The sequence below is a fragment of the Ranitomeya imitator genome, chromosome 4 (assembly GCF_032444005.1).
Source record: "Ranitomeya imitator isolate aRanImi1 chromosome 4, aRanImi1.pri, whole genome shotgun sequence".
NCBI lineage: Eukaryota > Metazoa > Chordata > Amphibia > Anura > Dendrobatidae > Ranitomeya > Ranitomeya imitator.
Genome location: NC_091285.1, coordinates 202990542 through 203010012, shown reverse-complemented (window position 1 = coordinate 203010012; position 19471 = coordinate 202990542). Strand labels below are relative to the sequence as shown.

The 19471-nt window shown below is 39.4% G+C and overlaps 2 protein-coding genes across 2 annotated transcripts in view; both read right to left on the bottom strand.

Annotated features, from left to right (window-relative positions):
• The window catches only part of LOC138675775 (sodium-coupled monocarboxylate transporter 1), a 63024-nt gene that overhangs the window by 24858 nt on the left and 18695 nt on the right, over positions 1-19471 (bottom strand). Inside the window, exons 7-10 of the mRNA XM_069764294.1 lie at positions 8897-9026; positions 4544-4632; positions 4305-4417; positions 118-185 (exon numbers count right to left, since the gene is read on the bottom strand). Of these exons, the coding sequence (XP_069620395.1) occupies positions 118-185; positions 4305-4417; positions 4544-4632; positions 8897-9026 (400 nt within the window). The remainder of the gene's footprint in view (positions 1-117; positions 186-4304; positions 4418-4543; positions 4633-8896; positions 9027-19471) is intronic.
• On the bottom strand, positions 12578-15866 carry LOC138675776 (uncharacterized). Its single transcript, XM_069764295.1, has 6 exons — positions 15786-15866; positions 15258-15315; positions 15041-15151; positions 14465-14641; positions 14135-14245; positions 12578-13953 (listed from the first exon to the last, which is right to left on the bottom strand). Exons 2-6 carry the CDS (start codon positions 15313-15315, stop codon positions 13271-13273), a joined length of 1140 nt encoding a protein of 379 aa, XP_069620396.1. The 5' UTR covers positions 15786-15866; the 3' UTR covers positions 12578-13270.

Sequence of the window (19471 nt, the reverse complement as noted above, 5' to 3'; positions counted from 1 at the left end):
GATTTCATAGCCGTGAGCCATCTTACACGGTACACCAAGTATCAGTTTCTTGTAGAGGGAGAAGTGATAAACGTTTTTGTATAACACACTCTTAATGGATGTAAAAAGACCCCTTACTTGTAATAAACCTCCCATCATGGATGCCAAGCCGGCCATGCCAATACACACAGCACCATAGAAGAAACCTGAAAAGTATACAAATCTTTTAGAAGCTTGGTACATGTGAAAAATGAATTTGGTATATTTTTAAATAGCTAATTTTATGTGTGACTACACCCCTTAACATTGAAATTAGAACACCGAGAAGTAAAATTCATAATTATGGAAAGCACAGAATAAAATGTTAATTTTACTGCAAATGATGAAAAGATGGAAACTAAATTTTCAAAATATCTCAGCTTATTTAGCATCAAGTAAAGGTGCAGAAATATATGCACATGCATGGCTAGCTATGTTAACAATGAGGTTATTAGTGGTTATTAGAGGAATGTTCTGTCATGTTGAATGCACTTGCACATGCAGTTAATCAAGATCCACCGCTGGCAGCTCTCTTTGCAATCAATGACCAATGAGGGGCCAGAAGACAAGTCCAGAGATGTTGCAGTCCATGGCAGCACATTTAGGCCCCACAAGCTGCTCACAGTAGTTTGAGCAACAAACAGTTTGGCATGGTGTTAAATTACAGCTTAATTCCATAATCCCAGAAGGATTGGTGTGACGTTCCCTTATGAAGACCTCATCATTGTGTTGCCCAAATGGTCTTATCAGATAAAAAAAATGTTGCATATTGATCCATTCTGCACCGCAAATGAAATTGGATGTCACACACCAAGCATAAGTGGTCAAATCTACAAAAGCCATCAGAAGATGTTTGCACGGAAACTGATTATGAGCCAGACATTCAGCTGTAGGTGTTCCATTGACATCTATAAAGACATCTTTGAGCAGAGCAATTCTGGAATGGAGGCTGGAATGGTAGGCTATTGTGTTCACAGATGAATCCTACTTTTGGGTGCGATGATAGCCACAGATTGGTCTGGGGACCACATCAAGGTGTCCCAGGGTCTGCTTTCCAACAAAATGCTAGGTCACATGTTGCTCATGCTATTGTGAGTAGCCTACATATCCTAAATTAGCTACTCTGCCCTGCACTGTCTTGTCTGCACATCATTGGTCAACAATTGTAAAAAGATCTTGACGATTTTAATGACCAAATGCATTCAGCGTGGCTGAACATTCCTCAAACAGCCATTAATATCCTTGCTAATAGCAGCCAAGGCATATACTGTAAGTGTGCGTATTTCTGCACGTGGCACTCATGCTTCATAATGAATAAATCGAGATGTTATACAAACGTTGTTTCCATTTTTTAATTATTTGATATCATCAAAATGTTTATCGATCCTGGGATTTTCATAATTCTGCAACTTTTACTTCTTGGTGTTGTAATTTCAATATTGAGGAGTGTATTTATAGGAGGAAAACCTGGATAAATTACATAGAGTGGTGGTGCAATTTATACTTTTGTTTTCTTAGTTCAGCAATTCATTCTCTTACTCTCTCCATATCCAGTTGCCCACATTTCACAGCGATGATAATTTAATTATCTCCATAACTCCAAGCTGCACAGCATTGATCCATTTTGTGCAGAAGACTAAATACAGAAAGGCACTGAAGCAGGTATAAATACAGGGAAACTTTTCTCAGCAAAATGTTTGTAATTTAAAGGGAGGCTGACAGGAGGTTTGAGCATTTGAAACTGCGGACAGTACTTTATAAGTGATGGACTTGGTGTAATGGACCTTTCAGCACTTGGATCACATTAAACTGGCCACACAATGGAATAGTGGCTGCAAAGCTGAATAAAAATGGAGTTTTTATTTTTTATTTTTTCCACTCCGTTGCGGAGATATTAGCTTATAAGGTGTATGTTATAATTTATGTTAAGTTCATGGGGGCGTTACCAGAAGATCAGAAGAGCATGTTTTCTCCTGTGATAAGTAATGATAGACAGTCCAGTTTTCAGCCTTGATCTCTGCAGCTTCAGAGTAGAATAGAGAGGAGCATGATTACACCTTTAGGTCGGAGTCTGACTAGCATATGGCATCCGATATGCTGATGACCCTCGGCTCCTGCTCTGCTGCGAGCGTGATAAGAGTGTCATGCTACTTTGCTCCAGTCCTCTAGCACAGAGAGAATCAGAGCACAGCTGGGGAGGAGACGGAGAAATCAATTTCCCCATCTCCTCTGCTGCCAGCATCGGAGCATATCGCATATCGCACTGCACTCAGATGATATCCGATGTGCATTGTGTCACTCGCACCCATAGGCTTACATGGGTGCGAGTGAGCCGGGACTCGACAGAGTCTCGGTGCCAATCAGAGCATGCTACGATTTCACACGCAAGGGCGAATATTTCAGAGAAAAAATATGTTGATGTGGATTTCCCCATAAAGTAACACTGGACCGAGTGCTATGAGATGTTTTATCGCATAGCAGTCGGCAATATTGTACGGTAGTAAGATTCCAGCCTTAGCTCTTTCATCTCATGGTGGTCAGGGTGAGGGTATGAGAAGTAAAACTGAACTGAGTGTGATTATATACTGTACACCTCTGCAGCTCTCCCATCATTATGCTGTCAGTTCTGCTGTATACCCCTTCCCCCACAGTGACTGCTGTGGGATGAAATTTGAAGGTGTAATCTCACTCAGTTCTGCTTTGTAATACACAGTAGATGCAGAGATCAGGGTTGAGAGCAGGACTGTCTATCATTACATGTGTCATAGTAGATGATATGTTCTAGGGGTGTGTTCTTTCCCCAATTGTCACGTTTGCAGGTGGTGCACATGGTTCATGGATCCACTGTGCCACAGGGCCGTGCCTGCCTTCTGGCTAAGTGGCTACCAGGTGTTCACTGGAGCTCCTGATGGTGGACACAGGCTTGCCTGCAGGTAGATGACAGGTACGACTCCTAACTGAGAGGTACCACTCCTAGGCAGTGTTCTGTGCTGCAGCTGCTGACCACAGGGGTCAGGTTTGCTGACATGGACTCAGGCTACGTTTAGACTGGACTGATTCAGAAACTGGTTTTAGCAGTCTGGATACACGGAATAAACGGTGGCACACATACAGACAAACGGGTGTCAGATACTTTTACTGGCACCAGCTGCATACGGACTGGGGGCCAAGGATCAGCCACTAGTCGCACTTGGACCAGGGACTTCGGGTTCAGGACTGGCCTCACTGTGACTGGGGATTCAGGTTCAGGACACTGGCTACACAGGGACCAGTGATTCGAGTTCAGGATCCTGGCCACATCGAGACAAGGGATTCGGTTTCAGGACACCGGTCACACCGGGACCAGGGATTTGGGTACAGGACCATGGCCACACCGGGACCAGGGAACCTTACAACTGCACTGAAGAAACACCACACTACCAAATGACTAAATGTGTTTTTTGGCACCTCCACATTGGAGAGGGTGCCTTTTAAACAAGATGCCTCTCAGCTATTGGCTGGGAGCCATCTTGCAGGCAATCACATTGCTACTAGATGTGTTCGGCGCCTCTCAATTCATTTTCACTGAGAGAAGCCAGATGAGACAAGGCAGCATATGACCGCAGGTATGCAAAGCGCATCTGCGCGGTCAAACTGGTAATACCAAAGTATCATGAGAGCATGCGCACTGAAGGCTGAAGTCATGATTCAGAAGTCTGCAGCCACATAGAGTGAATGACTTTACTCTCAAACCTGGACAACCCAGAGTAGAGAAAGATAAGTGGATATCTTTTCTTATATTCAGGAAAGTTAATGCAGACAGTAAAAGTTGACCCTTTGTGGATCTAATTTTACAAGATAAAAGCCACTGGAATTATGGTCTATGTGACTTGGTATGTTGATGGATCCTCTTAAAGGGGTTCCCTAATAAACACAGAGCAGAAACCTTTTCACTCTCTAAGGCCTCCTTCTCACGTCCTCATATATCAGGTACTGGAAAAATCAGTACCGATGGGTCCATGTGTAACATCTGTGTGGCATCCGTTTGCCATCCGTGTGCATCATACATTTTCTAAATACCGACTTCTGGGAAAAACAGTACAGTGTGCGCTGCTCCCAGGCGCCGGGTGCTGAATCCTGATCTCATCATTGTTGCCTGGTCTCCCTGCGATCAGCGTGATCAGGCAACACTGATGAGAGTTGAAGTCAGCACCCGCTGTCTGTGTATCATGTGTACTAAATAATTTTTTATTTTTTTTTTAAATGCGTGGGGTCTCCCTTATTTTTTCTGTCAGTTGTTATCTCACTTGCTCCTTTCGAAATCCACGATAGCTTGGTCTCACTGAGAGATCTGAAATAAGGCTTCACAAGGTCTTCTACTGTAACGGCTGCCAAAGCATTTATACTGGATGACACCGTGCTGAAAAACATATGAAATAGTGGAATTAGTGGTAGTATTTTTATTTTATAGTAATAAAAAACAGAAGGAAAATGGTGCATGATGTGCAGACATATATTTAAATTACATTGAAAAGAAATGCTTTACCTTAAGGTCCCACTGTATGCACATGCTACAAACAATCCAGGAAGTCCTGGATAATCCCGCAAAATGTCAAGGGATAGGTAAGGCATCAGCTGTGGGCAAATAAGATGATATATCTAATATAATCTATACCCTAAAGTATAACAAACGAATATTAGATATTGCAATGCATTGGTCATTTTGTAGATATGGAGTGATTTAAAAACTTGAAAAGTTTCCATGTCTTTAGGGTTTCTGGAGTATTAATCAGACACATAAGAAGGCTTACAGATCCCATGCGATTTTGAGAAAATGGCATGGCAGTTCAGACAACTATTAATAACGTCATTGATAGCATGCCAATACATGTAAGTGTGTATTTTTGCAAGTCACGGTTTATAAAAGCAGAGCAAAGCACATAGTGGAATTTCCTTCAGACAAGATACTTTAAACAAAATGATGACTGAGTACTCATGCTTAATTAAATAGCAAGTTTTAACAGTTCTATAAAAACAAGCTCTTCAGATAAAAGACCAGAAAAATTATATTCAAAAATGTACATGGTTTAAACATCTCCCTGCCTCGTCTCTCACTTACAATTTTTTGAGAGGAAAGACAGGTCGTATGTTATCTTTTTTGGCATTTTCAATATTCATTAATAAAAACAAATTGAACATAGGATTAAGATTAGGTTTAGGAATAGTGTTAAGCCTATGATTAGGACTAAGATTAGGGTTAGTACTAGGGTAAGGACTATGAATAGACCTAGGATGAAGGATAGGGATGGGGTTTTAGGTAATCTTACACACTACACTAATGTTTGATGCACCCACCAATATAGACGAGAGTGGCTGGCAGTCTAATGTGTATGGTGGCGAGAATGTTGATCTTTCAGCAACATTAAAAATTATTTCTCCTGATTAATGTTTTTACTACTTTATCAAGTGAATGGTAGCCCGTTTAAACAGATAAGGAAGCAAGCCTTCTAAGGAATTATTGCTGCACATTATAAGGTAGTCTAAGTGTATTCTTAGGGGGTGTCATATATAGTAGTTGCCATGCCTCAAGCATCTCTAACCTTGCTTTGCCACTATGAACATGCATTTTTTGATGCACACAAAGAGTTCTGTAACACAACTGACATGCTGCTGATTTTAAAATCTGCACTGCATGTCAATTTACAAATAGTAAAAAAAAATCTGCAGTGTACACATTGAGTGAGGAGAGCCACGGACAGTCCATGCATCTCAGTCTGTGCTCGGACTGTGACAAATGGTTGAGTGAAGCAGCAAGAATTATTGTCCAGAAGGACAAGGTGCATGCTTTTGGAGGATGGCCTGGAGTCAAGAAGGGCATCAAAGAACCATTTCTCTCCAAGAAAAACATCAAGTACACACTGACATTTTGAAGAGAGTACAGGGATTGGACTGCAGAGGTCTATGGTAAAGTTATTTTCTCTGATGAAGCCTCCTTCAGACTGTTTGAGAAACCTGGAAGATTGATTATTGATTGTCTAGAGAAGTAAAGGTGTGAGATACCATGAGTCCTGTGTCTTGCCAATTGTAAAGCTTCTGAGACCATTCATGTTTGAGGGTTGCTTTTTATCCAGGGGAGTGGGTTCACAATTTTTCCTAAGAACACTGCCATGAATGATATATAGGAACATTCTCCAAGAGCAACTTCTCCCAATGATCCAGGAGCAATTTGGTGATGAACAATGCTTTCTTTCAGCATGATGGAGCACCATGTCACAAGACAAAGTGATAACTAAGTGGCTGGGTGAACAAGAAATTTAACTTTATGGTCCTTGGCCAGGAAACTCAGAGATCTCAATCCCATTGAGAATCTGTGATCAACTCTATAAAAGCATTGTCAGGCTGCTGCAGTGCAGTACAGTGCAACCTCCCCCAGGGGGAGCCTGGTAGGGAAGCCAGACTGCACACATAGAGCAACTGAACAGACGCCACCTAGTGGCGAGAGCGAGGTCAGGACAGCCAAGTCAGAGCATAAGACAGCACAACAGTACAAACAGATTTAGACAGAATGAATAGTCAGAACGTAGCAAGGGATCAGTAAACCAGGACGGGCAAATACGGTACCATAGGGACAAACTGAAACAGAGTCAAAAGCCAAGCCAGAAGATCAGAACCAGGGAGTCAAGCAGAACGACAGACAAACAAAGAGACACTGGGAAAGGGCAGGCAGGGGGAGATAACAGACTCAGGACAAGTCAGGGCTCACAGTAGGACAAACCAAGGGCTTCCAGAGTCAGGTTCACACGCCAAAGACAGAGCTATAGCTGACACTGCCAGCAAGATTCATGGGAGCTAAATAGCAAACCTGAACCCAGAATGAGGCAGAGCAAAGTTAACCCTTGACATGATCCATCCAGAAAAAAGGGCAGACACTAATAAACCCTGGAATGGATCATGACAAGCATAAGGCTAATAAGCATATAAAGCACTGATTAAGCAAGAATGAGTTGCCAGGATTTAGCCTACTAGCTGATATCTGGGAGCTAGGGCGAATTGCAGAAGTCTTGGAAAATAAGAGACAACACTATACATATTGAGTCTTTACATAAAATGATGTATTTGTTAATAAAAGTTTAAAAACTTGTGAAATGCTTATAATTGTATATCAGTAACTATAGAAACATCTGTCGGGACGCATTCATGCATTCACCTGCGTGACCATACAGGTCACTCTCATTCATTTGTTCACATTTTGTGCCTGCCATTTCTGTACACTCTGCTTTACTTCCAATGTGCACTCGGGACAGTCTGCCCTCTTTAGTGTTTGCAATATCTGGCACTTCCACACAGTGACGATGTGTACATAGAGACGACTATATACAGATCCTCTACACCCATTGAGGTTCTACAGCTGTATATGCACGTCATCCCCATCTTTGACTTTTTCTGTGCCATTTTTCCTTATGCTATCATTACTACATTTGTTTGACACCCTGTTTCCCTGTGCAGCTCTTTGGTCATAAAGCCTTACTACCTTCTGTGTACAGTAACATGTTATACGGTTACCTTCTTTTAACCATTGACCTCACCTCTAACTGATAACAACCCCCTCCTTACTTAGGCATTCACCACTTTTTATGTATCTTTCATCTTCCTTTGACACAAGTATTTACATTCTTCCCCTTGATACACCCGATTGGTGTTGTTTACCTCTTACAAATTTGTGTTCTATATATTTACATGTTTGGTACCCTTGGTACCCCACTACTTGGTCTATTGTCTTTCATGCGCGTCTCATGTTAATTATATCATCATCAGTATATGTGGTCACATCTGTGTTTGCAGGCACTCGCTGTATGTTGTTAGTGCCATCTTTTACCCTTTCTTATCTTTGTCTAAAGGTACCTTCACACTAAATGACGCTGCAGCGATCCAGACAACGATCCGGATCGCTGCAGTGTCGCTGTTTGGTCGCTGGAGAGCTGTCACACAGACCGCTCTCCAGCGACCAACGATGCCGGTAACCAGGGTAAACATCGGGTTACTAAGCGCAGGGCCGCGCTTAGTAACCCGATGTTTACCCTGGTTACCATCCTAAAAGTAAAAAAAACAAACGCCACATACTTACCTACCGCTGTCTGTCCTCGGCGCTGTGCTTCTCTGCTCTGGCTGTGAGCGCCGGGCAGCCGGAAAGCAGAGCGGTGACGTCACCGCTCTGCTTTCCGGCCGCTGTGCTCACAGCCAGAGCAGAGAAGCAGAGCGCCGAGGACAGACAGCAGTAGGTAAGTATGTAGCGTTTGTTTTTTTTACTTTTAGGATGGTAACCAGGGTAAACATCGGGTTACTAAGCGCGGCCCTGCGCATAGTAACCCGATGTTTACCCTGGTTACCAGCGAAGACATCGCTGAATCGGTGTCACACACGTCGATTCAGCGATGTCAGCGGGAGAGCCAGCGACCAAAGAAAGTTCTGGCCCTCTAGCCCCGACCAGCGATATCACAGCAGGATTCTGATCGCTGCTGCGTGTCAAACTAAACGATATCGCTAGCGAGGACGCTGCAACGTCACGGATTGCTAGCGATATCGTTTAGTGTGAAGGTACCTTAAATAAAAACAATGTTTTATCCTTTACAACCATTGTCTTATCATCCTTTGTGACCTTCTTGTTCGTTTTTCCTCCTTATTTAATTATCTCACATCCGAATGGTCTGCCATTTATTTTTATAAGCAAGTATATATGTATATTTAATACTAAATTTACTTTTCGGTACTACATACCTTACGTCCCAGCATATACTATTGCTTTGTTCAGTGTGTATTTTTCCTTTTTAAGTATAAGTAGACCCTTGACTAACGAATAAAGTAAAAATAACATATTTGTCCTTTGTTTTTTATTACATACCTGGTCAGGGGCTGATACAAATTTTGCAGTCCAAGGGTCACAGTCCTTATAAATAGAATACATAGCCAGCCCACTAAGCACAGCACAGCAGAGAATAGCCCAGAGTCCTACTAGATTCACATACAGCGACCTAAGAAGATATGTAATATATAAGGCCCAGGTAAGTATGGAAAACTATTAGTTACACATATTATTCATCTCTGAAGTCATCAATCATATCAGACATTATAATCTGGATGCATGGAAATATATAATTCCATTCTAATGAGCGCTGATTTATTTTAGATTTTTTTGTCCTTTTTGGTCGAGCTTTTAAGTGGGTAGACTGTGATTTTGGAAAGGTTCATTTAATCCTTTTACGACTTGCGGGAGCGGGTGTATGGAGCAGACACACAATGTGAGCTCGCCCCATATTCAGTAAATAATGGCTGTGTGTTTACAGCCACAACCTGTCTCAAATAGCTGGGGGTGACGCAAATCGCTGCTCGTCATTGTGAACCTGTTAAATGTAGCTGTCAAACTCTCACGGCAGCATTAACAACGCACTGACAGGTGGGTACAACATTCTAGGTGCCCATCTGTGTTCCAGCAACGTGGGTCACCGATGGGTTGCTATTTCAGACGGAGATCTGTTGAAGATCTCCGTGAGTAGTGTATAATAGCCATGTCTCGTCAAACTCAATCTGACAGGTGCCCCGCCCCTATCAAAGTGTATCAAAATGTGTAACCCCTCCCCTCCCCTTGTCTGACGGCTGGTATCCAGCTGTCCCTCCTTGTTTGATTCCCCCTTTTGATATAGTTTAATATAGTTTAATTTGTTGTAGTTTTGATATTATTCCCGTATTTTGTGGAATAACACATGTTTATAATTATAGCCTAGTCGTGTATTTATTTTACACGTGGTTTATAACACCTTTTTCATTTGTTTTATAATAGATTTTATACGTAGCCCCGAGTTTGATTCTGTAAGCTTTTGTTTTATTCACAGTGTATCCATATAGTGAATAGGGCTGATGTTTCTGTATGCAATCCTACAGCCTGTTATGTGAAAAGTATTCTCAAACACTAACTAAATGGTAAACATTACCTAAATTAGGTTAACTGTGGGTCAGAGGCTTATAGCACCTAGGTCAAGCAATTGTTGTTGTATTTGCGTACCCCATAAATGTTTATTCTCACAAACAGAAAAGTTATTGTGTCCTGAAGATGGCATCTGAGGTTATTTGTTTTTTGTATTAGCTTTCTCAGAAAACAGCTGTGTTATCTGAGGGTCAGATATTTTTGTACAAACTCATGCTGTTTGGTGATCTTTGTGAAGCAGAACTTTGTTTTATAACACATTTGTACTTGTATTGTACCTGAATTGATATTTGCTTTCTCTTTTTTGTGTCCTGAAGATGGCATCTGCAAAGTTATTTGTTATCTACTGAGGCCATTGCAAGTTGTGTTTATTCACATTGTAGCAGGTTTTATCCTTGTGGCTGCCTTATATACACAGAAGAGATATGCACCAATGTCACAACACAAGTTATAATATGACCCAATGTTACAACACAAGTAAGAAGCGTCGTGTTTTATACGAATAAAAGTCATTTAGGACTTATGTTATCATGTTTTTGCACTTTATTAATATGCTGACCACATAGGTCAGTGATTTTTGCACTTTATTAATATGCAGGCCACATAGGTCAGTGATTTTTGCACTTTATTAACATACAACACACAAGAAATAGACATTTAGAACTTATTTATGATTAATATGCGATTATTAGGCATTTAGGACTTATGTTATCATGTTTTTGCACTTTATTAATATGCTGACCACATAGGTCAAGGATTTTTGCACTTTATTAATATGCGGTCCACATAGGTCAGTGATTTTTGCACTTTATTAACATACCACACAAGAAATAGACATTTAGAACTTATTTATGATTAATATGCGATTATTAGGCATTTAGGACTTATGTTATCATGTTTTTGCACTTTATTAATATGCGGTTATTAGTCATTTAGGACTTATGTTATCATGTTTTTGCACTTTATTAATATGCTGACCACATAGGTCAGGGATTTTTTGTACTTTATTAATATGCGGACCACAAACACTTCTGCACCCACGGGCACTTCTCAACCAACCATGCATCCGGTACTCATCAGTCACTGTGAAATAATGCAAAAATACATCTGTGCGCGGCTGTCGGCATCAACATTGTGCTATTATAAGTTTATGGTTCTGTAAAGAACACACAACACATACAGAACTCACACACACACACAAATACACACAGCACACAACACGCACACATTTCTCAAAATGCCATACACTTCAGAATATATTTGCAATTCACTACGCATGTAACACATATTTCTTCGCCCCACACGCATTTAACAGTCTTTCATATGTATCGCAGAAAGATTTTAGTTCCAACTGCGGGTCAGCGGCTTAAAGAAAAGTTATTGTGGCCTTGATTCTGGGGTAACACATGTTTATAAATATAACCTAGTCGTGTATTTATTTTACACATGGTTTATAACACATTTCATTTGTTTTTGTTGTTTGATTGTCATGTAAGAAGCGTTGTGTTTTATACGAATATAAAAGTGACACATTCCCATATATTATTACAGCTTTCATTAATTCTACATTATTTTAGCACATATTAATTTTACACTATTAATTTTACAGGAGCCTGTGCTGCCTATAATTTGACTCCTTTTTATACAAAGACATCTAACATATACAGACTTTTAATATTTTTGTGTAAAATCGCGGTCAGACAGGCACAAACACACACACACACAAATACACACAGCACACAACACGCACACATTTCTCAAAATGCCATACACTTCAGAATATATTTGCAATTCACTACGCATGTAACACATATTTCTTCGCCCCACACGCATTTAACAGTCTTTCATATGTATCGCAGAAAGATTTTAGTTCCAACTGCGGGTCAGCGGCTTAAAGAAAAGTTATTGTGGCCTTGATTCTGGGGTAACACATGTTTATAAATATAGCCTAGTCGTGTATTTATTTTACACATGGTTTATAACACATTTCATTTGTTTTTTGTTGTTTGATTGTCATGTAAGAAGCGTTGTGTTTTATACGAATATAAAAGTGACACATTCCCATATATTATTACAGCTTTCATTAATTCTACATTATTTTAGCACATATTAATTTTACACTATTAATTTTACAGGAGCCTGTGCTGCCTATAATTTGACTCCTTTTTATACAAAGACATCTAACATATACAGACTTTTAATATTTTTGTGTAAAATCGCGGTCAGACAGGCACAAACACACACACACACACACACACACGCACACAACACAGAACCACACACAACAAACACACAGAACCCACACACACACACACACACACAAGAAATAGACATTTAGGACTTATTTATGTTATTATCTTTATGCACTTTGAATGTGCTGTCTATAATTTGACTCTATCCTTGTTTTGTTGAAAATAACTGGACATACATAAGAAACCGGGCAATATATCTTTATAGAAATAACACTTCTGCACTCTTTGTGTATTTCTATCAGTTTTATTCAGGCATTTATAACACAACATGTTTGATATTGGTAATTTGATTCTGGGAACACATTTTAAGTTACTGCTGCACATGTATTACTGTTTTTCTTGTTTTTTTGTGTAAAATTTCGTTGTTGGCTTACAAAGACATTTCTTTGAGAAATGTGTAGCATAACCAATTACCCATCACGGCCACTAGATGGCAGAATATCATATTAATTATTCTGGGATAACATTTCTCTTTGGGCATTTCTATCAGTTTTATTTATGCTTTTATAACACAACATGTCTGCTATTGTTAATTTGATTCGGGGATAACACATGTTTATAAAAATAACGCTATAGCAAGCGGTAATGTCAAATTCTGAAAATAGCCATTTTATATTGAATTACTAACATTTTTCTATTTTAGCGCTGACACAGCCACATATATTATTCCAGCTTTCTTTAATTCTGCATTATTTTATCACATGATGAAAATAGTCATTTTATATTGAATTACTGCAGCTCGCGGCGCGTTACCACTGGACTCGTTTCTCAATTAATTTCCCAGCTGACGACGCTATCTATAATTCTGCGTATACCTTAGGCGTGTATTTACATGACAGTGTAATTATTTCTCACAATAAAACAACAGCTCAAATTTTAAGTTAGCTAACAGCATAATGATGACAAATGCATCTTTGCGGAATCTGATAACGACACGCTGAACAAAGGACGGAGCCTGACAAATACACACAACACACAACACGCACATATTATGAAAAATGACAACCATTGTATGTGATTTAAAAGACTTTAGTTAGATTTATCAGGGGTGATTTAGTTTGAAAGCACGCAACTCCTCGGTAATGTCATGTGTTGGACACGCATTTAACAGTCTTTCATATGTATCGCAGAAAGATTTTAGTTCCATCTGTGCGAGTTTGCTTTGAGCGTACTGCGCAGACATGTCAGTAAACATTTTGACATGGTCAGCATCCCACGAAGGACGACCTGTGTAAGGTGTATGTACAGCAACTTTCTGCTTTCTACCTACACGGCGTCGGGATACGGTTCGTTTCTTTAGAGGTAATACAGGGGCAAAAACGCTAGAAAAGTCTGCAAGAGCAGTATCTGCAGATTGCACAGTCTGGCACACAGGTATATTGAGGGGCTCTGTGGGTGACCACATACCCTCGGAGAGCTGTTCAATTTCTCTGTTTTCAGGCGTAACTTGGGGTATGGCGCTTGTGCTATTGGCGGGCCGAGTTATGCGGGGCCTAGCGTTCGGCGCTGCACGTTTCTCTCTTGAAACGTTCGTATATTTCTGATGTGAAATCTTGGGGCTTGGATTCCCGGGTTGTTTTGGTGCAGCGTAGCATTCATCACGATCCACAACACAGATGGGCGAGAGAGATGTTGTTCGCACCGCCGTATTAGCTCTTTGTGGTTGATTCTCTTCAGTGTCGTAATTACGCCGGTGCAAAACTCGTTGTTGAAGAGGCGACGTATCTAAAAGAAAAGATACAAGTGGCGGTTAGCCGCGAAACGGCGCAAAATTGGAAAAGCTAAACGGCGACGCATAGCTATGATCATACGTAATATTTGAAAAGTTAATGGGGACAGGTAGCCATGAAATCATTGTAACAATATTTACATAAACCTGTATAGAGCAGTCCAGATATATACTTACAAGTATGAAGCGGGAATTGTCCCACATCAGCTCCTGGTTTAACGGGAGGCGCAATGCTCAAACTCGCAGAGGCGGGAATATTCTCTTTTTCAAGCTGTATTTTCCGGGCAACTAGATTAGCGGGTGTAAGTAAAAATATAACGATTAGCGAACACAGAATTGATTTTCTACACAAAACTGCAGCGGTGAGAAGAATATATATATATATATATATATATATATATATATATATATTCAAAAATGAATTTTCTGACAGTTAGCTAGCAGCTGTAAGTAAATATGAGTATTACACAAAAGTGAGAATCGACTGTATTTCAAGTGAACAGATACCTTTTCTATTCTTGAAACATCGGCGTAACGAGTTGCCGCGTCTTTTAGGCGCATCGGGTTTCGCTGAAGTTGCAGGGTTCTTGACATCTATGATCTCCACGTCTGAACCCAGCGTATCGCGTGGTTCGGGAACACACCAGTTTTCAGCCATAGCGTCAGATGTCTCCGTGTCAGTATCTGTATGAGAAATTGCGCGTAGTTCGTGTTTACATACAAAGGATTAAAGCAACTGATATAGTATAATATAGTTTTACGGTATAAACATATTTGCGGTGTAAATTAATATAGCAAGACTTATGCCGCTATATATTAATAATTCAGTATTATATTGATGGCTACCGCTATTATTTGTTTTATTAATTTAATCATATATTTATTATGCCATAATTTGTGTAATACAATAGTTAATAGATGCTATAGTTTTACGCCATAAACAGTATATATTAACATAGATAATATATATATATATATATATATTTAGCTTTCTTACATGTGATACATGAAAGATAAATATCTTTGTACCGTGTTACAATGACATTTTTCCCTATCTAAAAGCAAAAAGGTGCTCCTAATTACCCATGATGAGATGAAGAGCAGGCCCATTATCGGCTATCGGCGCCACGGCTTCAATGCGCGCATAATTCTGCGTTATGAAATTATTGCGCCAATCGGGCGACATACACGGCTCTTAAATAAGAAAGAATGCATGAATATATAATTAATATAATTTACTTATAATATAATGACACAATCAGAATGAGTCAATACTCTGTACATTATACGCGTATAATACCTAATTGTGTGCTTGCAAGAAGGGGGCTGCATTGCTCGCGAGGGTATTGGGCTTCCATCTTAAATAAATAGGGGATAAGTTTTATCTATAACTGCGCCGCCAATAAATACAGTTTAAAACTACGTTACAAAAATATGCTTTACAGGCATTGATAATATTAGACCGCAAATAAAACAGTAAACACCTACTTTTCAGAGAGTAGCGCAACTGTTCAGAGAGAAATTACCACCCACCGTGAACACACCTACAGGAAACAGCATTATACGTCACCCGTGACTAATTGCGCGCACATGTCAGATAACAATGGTTGTTATGCCCCATCCATAAGCCTTTCTATATTAATTATGTCCCACAAATATTGCTTATACAGTAAAAAACTATATTATACATCGCTACTAAATATGCAGTTAGCTGCCAGTATAACACTAACTTATTAAACAAATAACAGCCTTAATTATGGTTTAGAGATGCATAGTTAAATATAATTATGCATTTGCGAATAATAACACAACTGTCTTATATACTTACATTTAGAATAGCTCTGCTTTTTATCCTAGTCGGACTTCTGGTGGATGTCTGTTGTACTGTAGTGGGACAGGCAGCTGTATTTATCCTGAGTGTCAGAAAGCAACTCAGGTGTTAACACCCAGAAACACACCCAGTTACGCCACATCACACGCCTTCTGTTAACACCCAGAACACAGTCATACATGCAATTAATGCATGTATTAACTCGGTATTATACGCGTATAATGTACAGAGTATTGACTCATTCTGATTGTGTCATTATATTATAAGTAAATTATATTAATTATATATTCATGCATTCTTTCTTATTTAAGAGCCGTGTATGTCGCCCGATTGGCGCAATAATTTCATAACGCAGAATTATGCGCGCATTGAAGCCGTGGCGCCGATAGCCGATAATGGGCCTGCTCTTCATCTCATCATGGGTAATTAGGAGCACCTTTTTGCTTTTAGATAGGGAAAAATGTCATTGTAACACGGTACAAAGATATTTATCTTTCATGTATCACATGTAAGAAAGCTAAATATATATATATATATATATATTATCTATGTTAATATATACTGTTTATGGCGTAAAACTATAGCATCTATTAACTATTGTATTACACAAATTATGGCATAATAAATATATGATTAAATTAATAAAACAAATAATAGCGGTAGCCATCAATATAATACTGAATTATTAATATATAGCGGCATAAGTCTTGCTATATTAATTTACACCGCAAATATGTTTATACCGTAAAACTATATTATACTATATCAGTTGCTTTAATCCTTTGTATGTAAACACGAACTACGCGCAATTTCTCATACAGATACTGACACGGAGACATCTGACGCTATGGCTGAAAACTGGTGTGTTCCCGAACCACGCGATACGCTGGGTTCAGACGTGGAGATCATAGATGTCAAGAACCCTGCAACTTCAGCGAAACCCGATGCGCCTAAAAGACGCGGCAACTCGTTACGCCGATGTTTCAAGAATAGAAAAGGTATCTGTTCACTTGAAATACAGTCGATTCTCACTTTTGTGTAATACTCATATTTACTTACAGCTGCTAGCTAACTGTCAGAAAATTCATTTTTGAATATATATATATATATATATATATATATATATATATATTCTTCTCACCGCTGCAGTTTTGTGTAGAAAATCAATTCTGTGTTCGCTAATCGTTATATTTTTACTTACACCCGCTAATCTAGTTGCCCGGAAAATACAGCTTGAAAAAGAGAATATTCCCGCCTCTGCGAGTTTGAGCATTGCGCCTCCCGTTAAACCAGGAGCTGATGTGGGACAATTCCCGCTTCATACTTGTAAGTATATATCTGGACTGCTCTATACAGGTTTATGTAAATATTGTTACAATGATTTCATGGCTACCTGTCCCCATTAACTTTTCAAATATTACGTATGATCATAGCTATGCGTCGCCGTTTAGCTTTTCCAATTTTGCGCCGTTTCGCGGCTAACCGCCACTTGTATCTTTTCTTTTAGATACGTCGCCTCTTCAACAACGAGTTTTGCACCGGCGTAATTACGACACTGAAGAGAATCAACCACAAAGAGCTAATACGGCGGTGCGAACAACATCTCTCTCGCCCATCTGTGTTGTGGATCGTGATGAATGCTACGCTGCACCAAAACAACCCGGGAATCCAAGCCCCAAGATTTCACATCAGAAATATACGAACGTTTCAAGAGAGAAACGTGCAGCGCCGAACGCTAGGCCCCGCATAACTCGGCCCGCCAATAGCACAAGCGCCATACCCCAAGTTACGCCTGAAAACAGAGAAATTGAACAGCTCTCCGAGGGTATGTGGTCACCCACAGAGCCCCTCAATATACCTGTGTGCCAGACTGTGCAATCTGCAGATACTGCTCTTGCAGACTTTTCTAGCGTTTTTGCCCCTGTATTACCTCTAAAGAAACGAACCGTATCCCGACGCCGTGTAGGTAGAAAGCAGAAAGTTGCTGTACATACACCTTACACAGGTCGTCCTTCGTGGGATGCTGACCATGTCAAAATGTTTACTGACATGTCTGCGCAGTACGCTCAAAGCAAACTCGCACAGATGGAACTAAAATCTTTCTGCGATACATATGAAAGACTGTTAAATGCGTGTCCAACACATGACATTACCGAGGAGTTGCGTGCTTTCAAACTAAATCACCCCTGATAAATCTAACTAAAGTCTTTTAAATCACATACAATGGTTGTCATTTTTCATAATATGTGCGTGTTGTGTGTTGTGTGTATTTGTCAGGCTCCGTCCTTTGTTCAGCGTGTCGTTATCAGATTCCGCAAAGATGCATTTGTCATCATTATGCTGTTAGCTAACTTAAAATTTGAGCTGTTGTTTTATTGTGAGAAATAATTACACTGTCATGTAAATACACGCCTAAGGTATACGCAGAATTATAGATAGCGTCGTCAGCTGGGAAATTAATTGAGAAACGAGTCCAGTGGTAACGCGCCGCGAGCTGCAGTAATTCAATATAAAATGACTATTTTCATCATGTGATAAAATAATGCAGAATTAAAGAAAGCTGGAATAATATATGTGGCTGTGTCAGCGCTAAAATAGAAAAATGTTAGTAATTCAATATAAAATGGCTATTTTCAGAATTTGACATTACCGCTTGCTATAGCGTTATTTTTATAAACATGTGTTATCCCCGAATCAAATTAACAATAGCAGACATGTTGTGTTATAAAAGCATAAATAAAACTGATAGAAATGCCCAAAGAGAAATGTTATCCCAGAATAATTAATATGATATTCTGCCATCTAGTGGCCGTGATGGGTAATTGGTTATGCTACACATTTCTCAAAGAAATGTCTTTGTAAGCCAACAACGAAATTTTACACAAAAAAACAAGAAAAACAGTAATACATGTGCAGCAGTAACTTAAAATGTGTTCCCAGAATCAAATTACCAATATCAAACATGTTGTGTTATAAATGCCTGAATAAAACTGATAGAAATACACAAAGAGTGCAGAAGTGTTATTTCTATAAAGATATATTGCCCGGTTTCTTATGTATGTCCAGTTATTTTCAACAAAACAAGGATAGAGTCAAATTATAGACAGCACATTCAAAGTGCATAAAGATAATAACATAAATAAGTCCTAAATGTCTATTTCTTGTGTGTGTGTGTGTGTGTGTGGGTTCTGTGTGTTTGTTGTGTGTGGTTCTGTGTTGTGTGCGTGTGTGTGTGTGTGTGTGTGTGTTTGTGCCTGTCTGACCGCGATTTTACACAAAAATATTAAAAGTCTGTATATGTTAGATGTCTTTGTATAAAAAGGAGTCAAATTATAGGCAGCACAGGCTCCTGTAAAATTAATAGTGTAAAATTAATATGTGCTAAAATAATGTAGAATTAATGAAAGCTGTAATAATATATGGGAATGTGTCACTTTTATATTCGTATAAAACACAACGCTTCTTACATGACAATCAAACAACAAAAAACAAATGAAATGTGTTATAAACCATGTGTAAAATAAATACACGACTAGGCTATATTTATAAACATGTGTTACCCCAGAATCAAGGCCACAATAACTTTTCTTTAAGCCGCTGACCCGCAGTTGGAACTAAAATCTTTCTGCGATACATATGAAAGACTGTTAAATGCGTGTGGGGCGAAGAAATATGTGTTACAT

Excerpts from the sequence above, each read along its gene's own strand:
- LOC138675776 (XM_069764295.1), bottom strand. The coding sequence starts at position 15,315 with ATGGAAGCCCAATACCCTCGCGAGCAATGCAGCCCCCTTCTTGCAAGC. Across the intron at positions 15,152-15,257 it reads TCTTGCAAGCACACAATTAG|AGCCGTGTATGTCGCCCGAT; the intron begins GTATTATACGCG and ends TTCTTATTTAAG. Across the intron at positions 14,246-14,464 it reads ATGTTTCAAGAATAGAAAAG|TTGCCCGGAAAATACAGCTT; the intron begins GTATCTGTTCAC and ends CCGCTAATCTAG.